General features: G+C 40.6%; 1 protein-coding gene across 1 annotated transcript in view; it reads left to right on the top strand.

Annotated features, from left to right (window-relative positions):
- The window catches only part of LOC121527359 (microtubule-associated protein 4), a 125,164-nt gene that overhangs the window by 35,808 nt on the left and 73,460 nt on the right, over positions 1–15,896 (top strand). The window contains exons 3-5 of the mRNA XM_041814295.1: positions 5,200–5,313; positions 9,802–9,888; positions 14,150–14,326. Coding sequence (XP_041670229.1) covers positions 5,200–5,313; positions 9,802–9,888; positions 14,150–14,326 — 378 coding nt within the window. The remainder of the gene's footprint in view (positions 1–5,199; positions 5,314–9,801; positions 9,889–14,149; positions 14,327–15,896) is intronic.

Genomic DNA, 15,896 nt, shown 5'->3' with positions numbered 1-15,896 from the left:
AAAAAAAAAATAAATAAAAAATTAAAGAGACCAGCTTTCCAAGACAAAAAGTCTCCTGCAGTAGATTCCAGGCTGCAGGAGCAGCATACTTGAAACTCTTTTTACCCATTTCAAGACAGACTTTGGGAACAGAAAGCTAAAATAAGTCTAGTGACTGAGTCACAGAGTGAAAACTGTAACTTCCAAAACTTTTCACATGAATAGGATCACACATGATGGAAGCAGATCTAGTATGGTCTTATAAATAAGGATAAGCCACTGATTTAGCCAACACTTTGATAAAGACAGCCAACCAACTTGATCATACAGTGAAAGAGATGAAATGATGAGTTTAGGACTTAAGGTTGGTTATAAACCTCAGCACCCCATGGTACATGGTATCCAAAGATTTAAGGCATTGAGAAGATGCATGCATGTATAAAACATCTCCATAATCAATTACAGGCATTAAAGTGGCTGCAACAAGTCTTTTATTCGCAGTAAATAAAAAACAGGACCTATTTCTGAAATGAAATCCAAACTGCAACTTTAACTTCTTGACAAGTTCGTCAGTGTGTAGCTTAAAAGTCAAAGAATCATTAATCAAGAATATATATAATAAGATATTTATAAGAAGACACAGACTCAATCACATCACCCTGAGAGGTGGTAACAGAAGGCAGATTCAGTTATTTTCTCTTTGGCTGCTGACAAAAAAGTCTAATGGAAACTCAGCACTACATTATATAATTATGATACATGCCATTCAGGGCTTTTCATTAGTGCCAGCTATCAGCTAGTCCTCAACAAGGGGACTATCTGCTGTCTAGTTTTTTTAAATTTCCAAAATGGTGTCCCACAAGGATCTATACTGGGCCCAATTTTATTAACCATAGGTATGAATAACATATGTATGAACATTACTGATGCAAAGTTTTATTTTTATGCTGATGATATGGTCACATATGCATTGTGATCTTCCTTAGAAAGTGCACTGAATGAGCTACAAGCAGCATTTAATGAGAAACCTCTTTGACTTAAGACTGAGTGCCAACAAGACCAAAATGATGTGTTTTTCAAGGTCTAACTTATAAGTGCAAGGTGGTGCTCTGATATGTCTCTGGTGTAGGTTTTTGCCTCCATCGGTGAGTTTATTTTTATTTTATTATTATTATTTTTTTTTTTAATGAGAAGTTTGTTTTGCCCTCTCTTATATAAAAAAATGTCCATCTACATTCACTACCATGGTAGAGGCCTTATAGGGATTTCATTTTCTAGCCTATAAGGAAACAGTTGGTTAAGGTCAAATAGTCATGATGATGAATGATGACAATGTAATGAGTCCCCTGTCGGGCTCTGACTCACCTACGGTACCAAGAACAATTCATATGACATGCTCCGAAAAAAGACAGCACATGCACAAACACTGGCATGACGTGCATCACAGTTGGTCTTCCTCTCTCTGTCAAGCTGAGCAGTTCATCTCTGGTACATTGAACACAGAGCAGTGTGCAGAGAATAACTCAGCATGAAATATTCCCTGGTGGACTGACCTGAACCCCTTAAAATCTTGTCTGAGTTTGGAGTAAGCCTTGGGCACAACAACATGGAGTGAGCCAGAAAATCAAACATTTGAGCCCTGAATTTCACAAATGTCAGTGTTAACAGAGGACAAACACAATTATATGAAAGAAACAGCCCACTGCATTATTCAAATGTAAGGGGCAAATGGCAGATGAGAGGGGCTTTTTACATAATCATATATTCTATGGCGTGAATCCAAATTTACTTAGCAGAAGAACATGCATGAATGCCCCTAAATAGCTATAATCCAAGAGGTCAGAGAATCAGACTGGTTATGAAAAATGATCCCCTAGACATACAGTCAAAGGATGCTTTTTAGATACCCTGGAGTATGTGCAAATAAAATGTGCTTTACTAGAGTATAAGATAAATTACAGGTTTTTTTTCTGACACAGCTATACTCAAACAAACAGATCAGCAACAAATTAAAAGAAAAGTCAACATAAAAAGTCTTGAGAAGGTGTTTCACCATGACTTCCTGCCTGGACAACTCTTGGACAAGAGATTGGGGAATAACATGTGGGAATGGAGCCACAGGTTGGACTTGCATACATGGGGCACGACCTAACTGCTAGGCCATCTGTGCCCCAAGATCTAAAAGCTTTTTAATAAATAGAATCACTTGTGTTGATTTGGAGGGACCATTCCTGCTGAAGGACCAAGGTGACCCAAACCATGGCAGGAAGTAACCTGACATGCCAGAGAGACTGTTCCATATATCCATTGCATGGATATATTCCACAATAATCTGGGAAACCTCCCATACAAAGTGTTTTGGAAGGGCAGGACTTCTCAAAAGTTCTCAGAAGGAAATTGGACAAATGCTCTGTTTGTCACATTCATTACAGGCCAGTCAGAGCAACAAGACAAAATGGGTTAGTAAGCATGTGCAGCTCAGCTAAGTAACATAAGCAGCAGTAAGATGCTGTTAAAGTTTATGAATGGTGGAGCTTGTCGTTGGATCAAACTTATGCTGAGGCTAGCTGGGAGAAGGGGAAAAACATCTTCCCCACCATGAAAAGCTTCCGATGTGGTTCTCTGCTCCTCTTTCAATAAAGAAATGCTGTCAACATCTGATTAAAACTGTTGCTGAAGCTACATCTGAGCTAAGAGCTTCACCAGCAGCAGTCACTGCTACTGGCTGACAAAACAACTAAATACCACCTGTAATTATTGCAAAGTCAAGCTAAAGAAGGTCTGGGGAAGAGTGAGAACATATTTTCCATCATGAAAAGTTTTCAGTACTGTTCAGTGCTCTAAATGTATTTAAAAAAATGTGGTCCAGTTCTGATAAACCTACTGCTATACTAGAGCCACATCCAAGCTAAACGCTACACAGGCAGGAGCCATTGCTGTTGGCTTCCAGTACAACTAAACCCCACCTGCAGCTTCAGCCTTGTCCTCGTGAAATGACACCGATTGGCTAAGTCACTTTCCAAACCTGGCATGTTATAAACTGGAGCTTTGCAAGATGGATTTGCATGACGGACATGGAGTCTGGACAATCCATCTGCTTTGCAAAGTTAAGTAATCATCTTTGATCCACAAGAGGTTCTTTTTTTATTTTCAAAATAAAATCAGATTTATCAGGTTTTTATCCATACAGTAAGACAAATACCATAAGGTTAAGCTCATCCAAACTGGAAAGAACAAATATAACAGTTAACAGCTTTATCATTGAACTTATGAGAGTCATTTTGTACATGCACTTCTGCGTATTTCATAATGTATAACAATGTTTAATTCTGTTTTTCACAGAATAATCACTTTGAAGCTGACTCCTTCCTTTAGCTCTTGATTTCTCTTTGCACATACATAGACTTTCTGAGACTTGTTCATGTTTTTTATAACTGCACAACAGTAGAATATCACATACATGTAAAAAGTTATTTATTGCATTTAACTGTCCAACTTTGGTGGTTGATTGTGATGACCTTTTTTTTTTGACGATTGTTGTGCTCAAACTTACTTTGTAGAAATTAGTCTATACTTTCGTTAGTGACTATGAAGTCATAGACAAAAACTACTACAGTCTTCTTGAAAGCTTTTTTCAGTGTCTTGATGTTGCCTCGAAGTTGCCCTAAGATGTTTCCTTTAAGTGATGGGTACTTAACAGACACCCAACAGCTTTAAAGTCACAAGTCTGCGTAACCTCCAAATGCATCACCCACTGAACACTCACACTCACTGGAACACCCACTGGCCACATATTTTAATTAGATGATGTTTAATCAAGTCAACCAGGGCATCACAGAAAGGATCAGGGATGCAAACAGAGATATGCAGGTTTACATGTCAGTGCCCTTGATTGCCCTTTTAAAGCTGCTTCTGTGAATTCAGCACCTTGGAGAGCGACACAGCACAGCAGGGAAACCTCAGTGTTTCCTCCTGCTCTTAGACCCTCTCTTCACTCAGGTGGGCTTCTTTCGGTCACCTTAGACATACGGTTAACCTCCTGTAACCTTGCATGTCTTGTGTTATCCTTCTAGTTTGTGTTTACAAGGCGTAAGTGGGACTCAAACACAGGCAGAGAACAACGTTTTTGACCATAAGGAAGAATGCTGCTGCAGGAGTGTTTGCTAAATCAATGGGTGACCCTGCCCATGGTGTGTTTTCGGCATCCTGTTGAGACAGACAATGCACGCCCAACCACAGCCCCGTGCATGTCTGATATATGGAAGCGCTTGTGACTTTGGGTGGCGTCCTGTCTGCTCGCCTCACTGTCATCCACTGGGAGAGGGTTGCCATCGGTGGCTCCCTCCTTCTCATCTCTGCTCCTCCCCTCCCTCTGCTACTAATCTGACTCACTTTCTTTCTTCTAAGTCTATTTTTTCTTGCTTTTCTCCATGCATCACTCCTTCGTTTCCATTTTCCGCACCTCTCTTTAACCTCCATTTTATACTTTTTTGCAAGTTCATCCTCTGGTCTTTTGCCTGGATTTCCCTTACTGTCTTTTTCCCCTTTGTCTTCTCTTTCCGTTTTTACTTTTTTCTTAAATCTTCCAGTCAAAGTTCTTGCCTTTCTTGATCAGTTAATATCTCTGGGACAGGAGTTGAAGGGTGACTACAGGAGCAGAGAGGGAGGGAATGGGCTTCAGGAGGTTGAGCAGTGCGAGGGGAGGTGCTAGCTGGCGGGGCCTGAGACCTGAACCAGACAGACAGTGAAACGTCACACCAAACCCAGACTCTCCGACTGGGATTGCATTTTTGTGTGTGCGCGTGCATATGAGTGTGCGGCCATTGTGTGTTTGTGTGTGACTGGGGGTTCACAGTGTTAGTAGCTCAGAGCCAGCTGAGGCTGCAGTGGAGACAGACAGGGACAGAGGCACTCAGCAGTACACAGCAAACACCACTGAATGTTGAGTTTTATGGGACTGGGATATCTGCTTTTGGGAGGAAATTTGGCAGGTGAGAGTGTGGGTGCATGTGCGGGTGTTGCGATAATTATACGAGTGACGGATTCCATTATATAAAAGTGTTGGTATTTTGTGAACGCCTGTGTGAGTAATTTGTGTTGATATGTGTTCAGCGCAGTCTGCTTCTTAATTGCCTCGTGTTATTAAATCACAGTTATAAAGTAGTGCATCATCAGCGCGGAGGGGGAACTAATGTCCAATGATCCATGTTGTCACTGTAGGTTGTAAGCTGACCGCAGGGGGACAGACTTCAGCGTTGCGCCCAGAGCCACAGGGGGAGGTGTGGCCAAGATCACTTGACCAACAGCAGGCCCTGGCTTCGGACCTTTTATCAGGTACAAAGTTGAAAACTGTTGGTCCAAAACCAACTTGTGGGGAAAAGAGAAAAATCGTTGTAATAGTACAGCAGTAGTCTAAGGGGGTCTGCAAGGACTTGGGTTGGAGACCTGCTGGTCACTGGTTCAAGTCCCATTTTGGGCCAAGTCTGGAAATGGGTATGGCTGCCTACAGAATCAGCAGGGCCCCTGAGAATAAAAACAGAAAATGGGCCCAGCTGTGGTTTACTGATGATATCAATGCATGTAAGTTTGATCAGCAGCATTGGTACTAGCGTCCTGGCTAACAGTTACCTCATTTTCAATCTGAGAAGTAAATCAGACTATTACTGTGGAATAAAATTTGTGTCAAAAAGATTCAAAAAAAACTTTTTTTTAGTATCAAACAAAAATAAGCATTTGAGAACAAAAACATGTGATCTAAGCAAAAAAATGTTCACATCAGGAGAACAAATTTGAAATAGCAATCAAATTATTAGTCTTTGATTTTTGAACATCTATCTTTTTGTTTACAGTTCCTGTTTTTCTCTCTCAGTGATCAGACTTTTGCTCTCGCTTCTTGGTTTTGCGTTTGCGCTGCCTGATCCTTTGTTTGCGTTTCTTGAGTTTTTGCTCTCAGTTCTGACACGAATGCCACATGTGGGCGGGCTTTTCTGGGGCGTATCCCCATCGGCCAACAAGTTTTTGATTGACGGCTCAGTCACTCTAGATGCTCCGGAAGTTGTTGTTCAGCTCACGTCTGGTAAATTATCTATCGCTTTTGCATCAGTTTGACTGAATCATTGATGATTTATTGAATGTAACTATTGATCAAACAGGTTTATTTGTCAGTGCAGTAGTCGATGTTGTGTTGTTTTGTACACATACGTGTTTTATCTATTTTTCCCGCCACTTCAGGTATGGTCTTCGCTTTGTACTTAGTTGTCCAACCATTTTGTTACTTACTTTTTACCCCTACTAAGGTGTTTTCACCCTATTGGCCTTTCTTGCCGTTTAAAACCCATTTTTGCCATTCGATGCCCATTTTTGCCATTGTTTTGCCACTTAATACCCATTTCCCCTATCTTTTTGCTCGTTAATTCAATTTTTTGACTTTCTTTGCCCATTTTTACAGCTGTTTGGCCACTTTACTCCCAGTTTTCGCCACTTTGCTTTGGCACTTTTATCTCATCTTTGCAGCTTGTTGCCCGTTTTAATTATTTTTTTGTTTTGTTTTTTTTTTTTGGTTTACAACTTTTGGCCCCTTTTGTTCCACTTCCCTCCTGTTTTTACTTCTTTGTGCTGCTTATAATGCCATTTTTCCTTTTGCCAATTTTTACATCTTTCTATGATTCTTTTTGCTCTTCTTGGCCATGTTTTTGCCACTCTATGCCCATTTTTGCACCTGTTTTGTCACTCTGCATCCATTTTTGCCACTTTCTTTGCCTCTTTAATTCAATTTTAGCTCATTTTTGCAACTGTTTAGCCAACTTCATTTGGTAACTTTTAACCCATTTTTTCTGCTTTCTGCAATTTTTTTTTTTTTTTTACCACCATTTTGCCACAATAATCCACTTTTGCTACTTTCTGTCAAATTTTTGCCGCTTTTAACCCATATTTGCCACTTTTTACCCTTTTCTATGATATTTTTGCACTGTTTGGCACTTTTTGCCACTTTAAATGTCCTTACTGCTGTTTAGCCGTTTTGTCTTCTTTTTTCCCTATTTTTTTACCTTTTTTAACAAATATGTAATTATCATCCATTAAAGTTGTCTCAGTTTTTTTTGTTTTTTTTTTTTCGCTGGCATCCTGATGTTTTTGCACATCATGGCTTGAGTCAGATATTACTCTCCTAATGTTTTAGTTCAGTGTTCCTATCCACATTGTCACGTGTGTTCACATTATATTCTTCCCGTCTTGTTTGGATTTACAGAGCTCCTCTTCTGCTCTGATTGTTGAGGTTTGTTTTTCCCTGAGTTTTGGTTCTTGCTGTGTTGAAGCACTTTGTAAACAACTGTTTTTAAAAGTGCTATATAAATAAAGCTATCATTATCATTATCTTGAGAATGTCAGCTTTTTTACGCCTTCAATTCAAACTTTTTTTTCCCCACACTTCAGAGGGATATGTGCATGATGTATATCCATTTAGGCCCACAATCCAGGTCCAATCCTCTGTCTATACCATAACCACTAGAAGCTACTGTAGCTGTGCTTTAAGTCTGCTGCCATGCTGCCACACCGCTCTAGGGTAACTGGATGTAAACAACAGGGAACTGAGTGCACCAATAGTATCTCGTAGGAACAGTGTGGTTTAGTACTATTTTGATCGATAAAATAGGAATTAAGTTGTACGTAGGCCGTGTCAGGGTATGCTCGCATGTAACCAAAGCAATGAGTGACAAAATGCTGCACAGAAATGTGGACGAAGGCTGGTGGTGCTAGCATTAGCATTAGCCACATTCTGCTTGTCAACTCTGCATTTTTAGATTGTAAAGTTGGTTTACAGAATGTTTATTTGACATTTAACTAGTCAGCAGAACACAATTATGATGTTAATCCAATGGGAAGTTATTCATCTGGGAGCATACTTGACATGCTAGAAAGACTGTTCCATACACCCACTGCATGGATATCTTTTGCATTCGTCTGGGAAACTTCCCATAGAAAGCATTTGGGAAGGGCGGAACTTTTTAAAAATTTTCAGTGGGTGATTGGACAAATGTTCTGTCTGTTAGGGATGGGCGATATGGACTAAAAAAAATTATCACAATATTTTGCTGTATTTACTGCGATAACAATATAAATCATGATAAAAAATAGCACCATTCAACACAATCTTTTTGGCTAGGTAAAATATATCAAATTGGCTGCTTATTTTTATTTATATAAATATTTAAATAGATATCTATTCATGTAGGGATATTTTAGTAAAAAATGTTGCTTCTACATGTAAGAGATTCAAGGAGAAATTTAGTTGGAAATAGTACAAAGAATGTTCCAACTTGGCACATTATTAAAAATTTCAGTGTTAGCGTTAAAAAAGACCCTAAACTAGAAGTATTTACAGCACTATTCTATCTCATGTGGCCCATCCTGGATATGTCCAGTTTGCCTTTGTTTTTGTAGTGTTTAAATCCAAAGTACAGTCTGGTATCCTCTTTTAAGTCTGGAGGTTCCTTCAGTGGAGCAGAGCAGACGGGCTCCACCATGTTTGTTTTTACAGAGATAAGTCACTTACTGCAAGTCCAGGTTGAAACTCTTGTTGTTAAATTAATAAAAAAATAAGTAAATTTGATAAATTATTTTCAACTAAGTTTGATTAACTCCATTATGTATAATTACGCTGAAGCTTATAATGTGGTAGCAGTAGTTATAATCATATTTTCAGATATAGTGCATACAGTGTGGTGCTTTAATGTTTATCTGTCCCTCCACCGTACACTTCTGTCTGTCTGTCTGCTGTCTGTGAGGTGTGTACTGTAGACACCTATGCACCTAAAAGACAGACCCCCAGTGCTGATGAAAAAAACATGTATCATGTTATCTATCCTATCATGTACGTTCTATGTTGTTGTAAATGTTATAATATGCTAACCTTATAGAAAATCTACATGAGATGCGAGTTTATTACTCATATCTTTCTAAATATTAGACTAAGCGCTCCGTTATTTCCTCGTATAAACTGTGGGGCTGTGCATAATTTGCACGGCTGTAAAACGAATAGGGGATCGTAAAATAAAGCACACTGTGCAAATTATCGTTGTCTGCTCCTCTAACCAATCTATTTCCAGATAATGGAGGTAGCCCCTCGTTTGACTACAAACTCATCCTCTGTTTCAACTCCGCCTTCAGCCATGTTTGTTTTGTTTCTGCACACGAGTTACGAGTGCGTTGAAGTTGATGACGTATGTGTGCGCGACAGTTGCAGACACATTCACCATCAATCATAGTTTATTGTAATTATCGTTGAAAGTGTTTTCCCATAGTGGAAAGTTTTTTCCGTGGTATATTGCAAATGATAGGATATCGCCCATTCCTACTGCCTGTCGCATTCACTACAGGCCAATCAGGGACAAGACAAAAGGTAGAAGACATGCACAGCTCCAGTACTACCAGCATGGGTTCAGTCAGACTAACATATTTCTCGCAGAAAACTTTACCTCTCCTTAATAAGCTTATCTAGTGGATGTGTGCATTATTAGATTTGCTGTCTGAGTTTTTCTTTATAGTATTCGGTTTTGAAATTTTAGTGCTGAAATGTAGAAACATTTAATAAAACACCTTCTCTCTTTTCTCTCCCTCCACCTTGCCCATCATACATTATTAATCCCATCATGCCCGACCATCACATCTTACCTCTTCTACCAATCCATCTCTTACTCCCATTCTGTTTCTTTCTGTGACTTCATCATCCATCTTTACTCGTTCCACTCTCATGATTTCTTTTCCCTTCTGCTTTTTCCACCATTTTTTTCTTCGGTTTTGTTGTTGCTTTCCTTCACTTGCCAGCCTCCATGGCAAGTTATTCAGATCCTCTGGGCTCTCAGACCAGTCCTGCCCAAATGATGGATGCTGGCCGGATGGGAGCTTTTTCAGGTACACTCCCAATACTTCTACAGGTTTTCAACTTAGCATTAAATCAAATGACAGTCTCTTTCATCGTGAACTTTTCCAATGTTATAGTGTTTTACAACCCTTGACTTAAGCAATTTCAGATTATGTGATGGTTCACCTCACAGTAGTGAGAGGTGGGGTACACCCTGGACTGGGCTGACATATAGAGACAAACCTTAATGCTCATACGTGGGCTCATACAACAGGCAAGTTTATGATCTCTGGGGGGAAGCTGTATACCAAGACAGAATGCATGCAAGCAGTGGAAGAGCATGCAACCTCCGCACAGAAAGGCCCTGTCCGGCGGGGATTTGAACCAGGAATCTTCTTTTTTAAAGTCCATGGGAATGACGTACAGGAAGGGAGACACAGATCTGATTTGAATCCAGGCCCCCTGCTTGTTGGACTGTACAGGTTCTTTGCAGATGACATCAGGGAGCAGGCGAGAACTCCTGATGAGGGGCAATTAGTGATTTCTGCATAGAGAAATGCTACTAAAAGGCTGTGTTTGAGCTTTTTTATTACACTTCCAAGTGTTCAAAATGCCAAAATATAAACATTCTTAATTCATAGGCTACTTTTGTGTCACAAAAGTAGTGAAATATTCACCAAAAGAGTAAAAAAAAAAAAACTCAAAGAAGACAGAAGCAGGTCCATTTCTACTAAGCGGTTTGGTTCAGTCCAGTTTTAGCTCATCAAACACTAATATTGCTCGTGTCTCCTCAGCTGAGGTCTGTCCAGCCTTACTTGTTTTGATTGGAAATCCATCTCTTTTAAGAGATCCGGATCATTTGGCTCAGCTCAGTAGAGCTGGCTGTTAGGGTTAGGGTGCCAGTTTGGCTTTTTAAATGTCGATTAAATCATGACGGAGGGATGAAAAGAAACAGTCACTCCAACAAGAGCTAGCCACAGTGACACACATAAAAGAGCCGTTTTGCAGAACAAGTGTGTTCTGGAACAACACACACTATTTCTTGGTCGCTTACCCCACAAGCGTTTTTCCATTGATAGTACATCACTGTTTTAATTAAAAGCATGTTCGTGACAAAATTAGGAATTTCTTATATATTAAAGGGGCTCAGCTAGCCTCTTAGCTCAGTACAAGAATCCTCGAAACTCTTTTCTCCCTTCACCTGCAGGACTGAGTATTTGTGATATTGATCACCCCCATGCCAGTTAAATTGGTTGAAACTGTGAAAAACGTCACTTTTTGTAAAGTGCAGGGATTGAATTCCTTAAAAATAGATGTTTCTGATGATAAGTGCAGAACAAAAGTCTATTTAGAGTTGTAAAGTACTTGGATTCATCCGTTCCCATTCATTCCTAATGACTGTCCCCCATTTCCTGAACCCAATCAGGCATACAAGGTCACGTGATTGTGTGACCTAACTCCTAAGTCATCTGTTCCCCAAATCATGAATCTTCTTGCTGCAAGGAGTCAGTGGTCAACCCCCCCCATCCAGTCCCAGGAGAGCCATTTTTAGGTCTCTCTGGAGGTGTTCCAAAGGGTTCCAAGTGAAGGCTCTGTCTGGACCACTCTAGGACATTCACAATGTTTTCCCTAAGTCACTCCTGTGTTGTCTTGGCTGTGTGCTGAGGGTCATTGTCATGTTGGGAGGCGAACATTTGGCCCAGTCTGAGGTCTTGAGCGCTGCACAGCAGGTTTTCCTTGAGGATATCTCTGTACTTTGCTGAGTAGCATCCCCACAGCATGATGCTGCCACCACCATGCTTCACTATTTAGATGGTATTCTGAAGGAGATGAGCAGTACCTGGTTTCTTCCAGACATAACATTCAGAAATGAAGCCACACAGTTCAATCTTGGTTTTATCAGAGAATCATGTTTTTCACATTCTGAAAGTCCTTCAGGGACTTTGCTTTCATGTGTTTTATACTGAGGAGAGACTTCCATCTAGCCACTCTGGCATAAAGCCCAGATTAGAGGATTGCTGCAGTGATGGTTGTCCTTCTGGATCTTTGTCCCATCTCCACAGTCAGAGGGACCAGTTCTGTGTTGAATTTCTTCATTGATTAAGATTCAGATGTATCACTTCTTAATATTCAACAAAGAGCTTATTACTTTTAAACTTGCATGTTTTTTAAAATTACTAAATTATTCTCTGAATGTGGTTGCTGGCATGTGAAAAAATGGATCACCATTCAAAAATGCAGTTCCAGAAACACAAATTAACTTGAACAAGATCTCTCTGCTTGTTAGATTTCCCTCCTTATTAAAATGTAACTTGAGTCCAACAACTGGCTCTGAATCTTTGCTCGTAAACTCCAGCCTGATAAATGGCTTGTGGTGAGGCCAAGCTTGTTAGCAGCACGCAGAGCTGAAGCTGTCACTGCTGGTACTCTGGAAGGTGACACACAAATACATGCACTTACTCACACTCAGACACGCACACACAGAGTATGAGTTATGAGGCTGAGTTATGTCTTTCACCATGCCAACGTCTGCATACCCGGCTCTTCCTGTTGTCTTAATGAGAGCTGTCGTCTCTGGGCCACCGTATCCTGCTGCAGGCTTTGACTCACATACACGCACATACTCTTTGCTCCTACTCGCTCTCACAAACACATACAGACATAACCTTTCCTATAAATACTCATTCTATTGACTCTAGTGCCTCCATGAATGCCCTCTGAACGTATCGCTAACCCATTTTCACCTATTTAGCTCACACACAATGCCCTCGTTTACATGTAGCATCTTTGTGTATCTGACTCATTTGTTTTTGAAAACATACACACCTCTAGTAGAAACAAACACATTCATTATCTCACACAGGCCCTGCCAACACGTACCACATATACCATACATGTTTAAATGACTTACAGTTTATCGCTGGAAGCTGTAGATTATTCTCTCTTGTCTGATTCATTCTGCTTCCTGTTTTATATTAGCTCATGCATTGCCCTAGTTGGCGTCATCTTTTATTTTTTGCTCTGTCTCAGTATTTATATGCATTGATTTTTCCATGTTGGTATAAATAAACCCATGAAGAGATTACCCTTGACCACCTAAAATTAATCTATCTTTATTTGTCTCCCAACTGTTAGTAACAGATGCTATCTCGACACACTTTACAAAAGAGCAGGTCAAGGTTGATCTTTCTCTAAATTTTGCAGTATTCATTGTATTTGTAATCACTTTCCAGTCAGTATCTGGACATCTACTGTGCATGGCCACCATGGACCACATCCTTTAGGTATGATCCGGTGAAGTCACTCTCAGAGTGGGAAGCTCAAATTGTTGAGCCCAGTTCACACTTAGATACAACAAGACCAATTAGTGCACAGTTGTGTGAAGTGAGCTATCGCAGCTTGAATCAGATAAATGCAAAATGGAAATCTCATTTCAATAGGCTATTACACCAACACGGAATGTAATGATATTGAGTCCCCCCCCCCCCCTTTTTTGGAAGACTTTTGACAAGATTTTGTAGTGTTTTTGTGGGAATTTGAGCCCATTCATTCTGTAGAGCATTTTTGAGGTCGGCACTGATGTTGGACAAGAAAGCCTGGCTCTCAATCTCCATTCCAGTCCATCCCAAAGGTGCTCGATGGGGTTGAGGTCAGGGATCTGTGCAGGCCAGTCAGGTGCATTTTGGACAATAGCATTGTCCAAAATGTCTCTATGCTGAAACATTAAGATGACCCTTCACTGGAGAGTCCAAACCCTGAAAACAGATTATGGCAGAGTGGCTAGATGGAAACCTCTCCTCGGTGCTATACACATAATAGCCCACTTGGCTTTCACATGGATTTTTTTGCAAACTCCAAGCGGGCTTTCATGTAATCTTCCATTTAGACACCCTGTCCTAAGCCAATATTGGTGGAGACCCGCAGTGATGGCTGTCCTTCTGGAACTTTGTCCGATCTCCACACAGGATCTTTCGCACTCTACTCTTGGTAACCGTCAGTGCAGCCTTCCCCAAAATCTGTGCCTTGCAACAATGCTGGCTTGGTTTTTGCTTTGATATAGAGATATATGAGACAGGCTTTCAGACTAATGCAGAGCAGCCCGTCCTAGGCTGAGTTTTACTTTGTTTCTTCACAGATCTTTGGTCTAAACTGGGCTTAATACTCCACATCAGCTTATTAGAGGAATGTGAGCATTTTCATGACTGTTAATGTCTGATCATTTCCTGGTGGATATTCCTGGCCACCAGGAATAATGAGTTTCCCATGAGCACCCTTTCTGACCCTTTATTCATGTTAACATTTTATCCTCAGGTTTTTCTCAATCCACTGGGATGGGGGTCAACATCGAGGTGGGGACTGCCCCTCTGTCAGCAAGCAAAGCTGAACCCCAGCACCCCACACCCACAGTGGGATCAGATGTCCCTAAAGAGCACAGCCCCATGATGCCTGAACCTCAGGCTCCTCGCAGCCCTCTGGACCTGTCAGCAGGTAAGACAGATTCACTCTTATGTTCGGTTTATTACAAGGCAACAGTGGAAGTGCTCACTTGTTCTTTTTTGCCAAGGCTGTGCTTGACAATCAGAATTTATATTCCTATTTACACCTGTGAAACGCCCAAGGCGAGTCAGTAAATGAAGCAGAACAAATGGTACCCCTGTGCATTTCTCTGGGGCAGCTTGGCAAAGATGAAGACATAGATTTACTTTTTTACGCAGAATCCTTCAGCTGGTCTATCTGAACCTAAATACATTTATTTTAAAGGTCTTGTATACTAAAATGTTAAACCAAACTACAGAATTAAGCCTCAACTTAAGTCTCCATCCACATTTAATGTCATCATTCTTAAAGGGTAACTAAACCCCAGGGTCTCATCTGGTGTGCATCTACCCTGAGATAAAAAAAAAGCATTTGGAATACCAGTTAATCAACACAGGCGGGGCTGATAAGAAATGCCTACTCACTCATTTGTGCTGTCACCATCAGCCACAACATCATGCAGTCTATGCAGCACACACACACAGATATAAAACAAGTAATGGCCTCTGTTGCTTCTCTGTTGTAGGGATGTTTTTACAAGGAGACGCACTTGCAAAAGTCTGAGATACTGAAGTAGTCACTATGCAAATTTCTAACACAAATTTGTAGAATTTAAAAGTTAAAATGTCTAAATTTATACCCTAGTTGTTTAGCAGCTCTCCTTGGGGGGTGGGTATGCTACTCTTGGCTTGGCTTGACTTTTATAGCATTGTCATGTAATAGGTTTTATCCACTGGGTGTTCGTCTAACGGGATAAGTAAATCAAATTTACGATTATATTAATGTAATATAAAGATATTTGTGACTGGCCTTTGTTGCACTGCCTGTAGTTTTCCACACAGGGGGGCAGTATTCAGAGCAGCTGTACACCTCTTCTTTTTATAGCTTCCTTCACAAACACACAGCAGCTCTGGTGTGATTTAGTCATCCCACTCAAGGTCAGTGCACATCTCATGCTGACATATATAGGGTGGGCCATCATGCCATGGCTTCTAGTCATACACTATAGTTCTGTATGTGTGATTGCACGGGTGTTTCTGTGTGTATTCAAAGAGATGCTGGATGTGTCTGTGTCCACTCTCTGTTGCCCGGCCCCCACCCCCACCATAGGGCCTCTCTCAAGTTCAATGTTCTTCTGATGCTTGAAAGTGTGGGGCTGTAGTTGTCACCATGCTGTGGCTTGTGTCAGCTAATAGGCGCATGCTAGCGTTACATGTGGCCTGTGGAATGATGCATAAAGCTGCACAGCAGCTGAGCACCCCCATGGTGCACTGCTCCACAGCAGGTGGCAGAGCTCCCTGTGTCTTTAGTAGATGAGAGCGGGGGGATACATTTCACAATGGCTATTGCGCTCAATGTGAATACGATGCTGTTTAACAAGGAGCCACATAATTGTAAACGGTAACATGACTTTAAGCTTACCATGCATCAGTATAATATTAACATAGAAGACTAAAAATATTCAGAGGAAGGAAATTTACAGAGATTATTATAGAAAAATATAGTAGCAAAATAAAAATAA

Source organism: Cheilinus undulatus, linkage group 19, assembly GCF_018320785.1.
Source record: "Cheilinus undulatus linkage group 19, ASM1832078v1, whole genome shotgun sequence".
NCBI lineage: Eukaryota > Metazoa > Chordata > Actinopteri > Labriformes > Labridae > Cheilinus > Cheilinus undulatus.
This window is presented reverse-complemented; position numbering and strand designations above follow the sequence as displayed.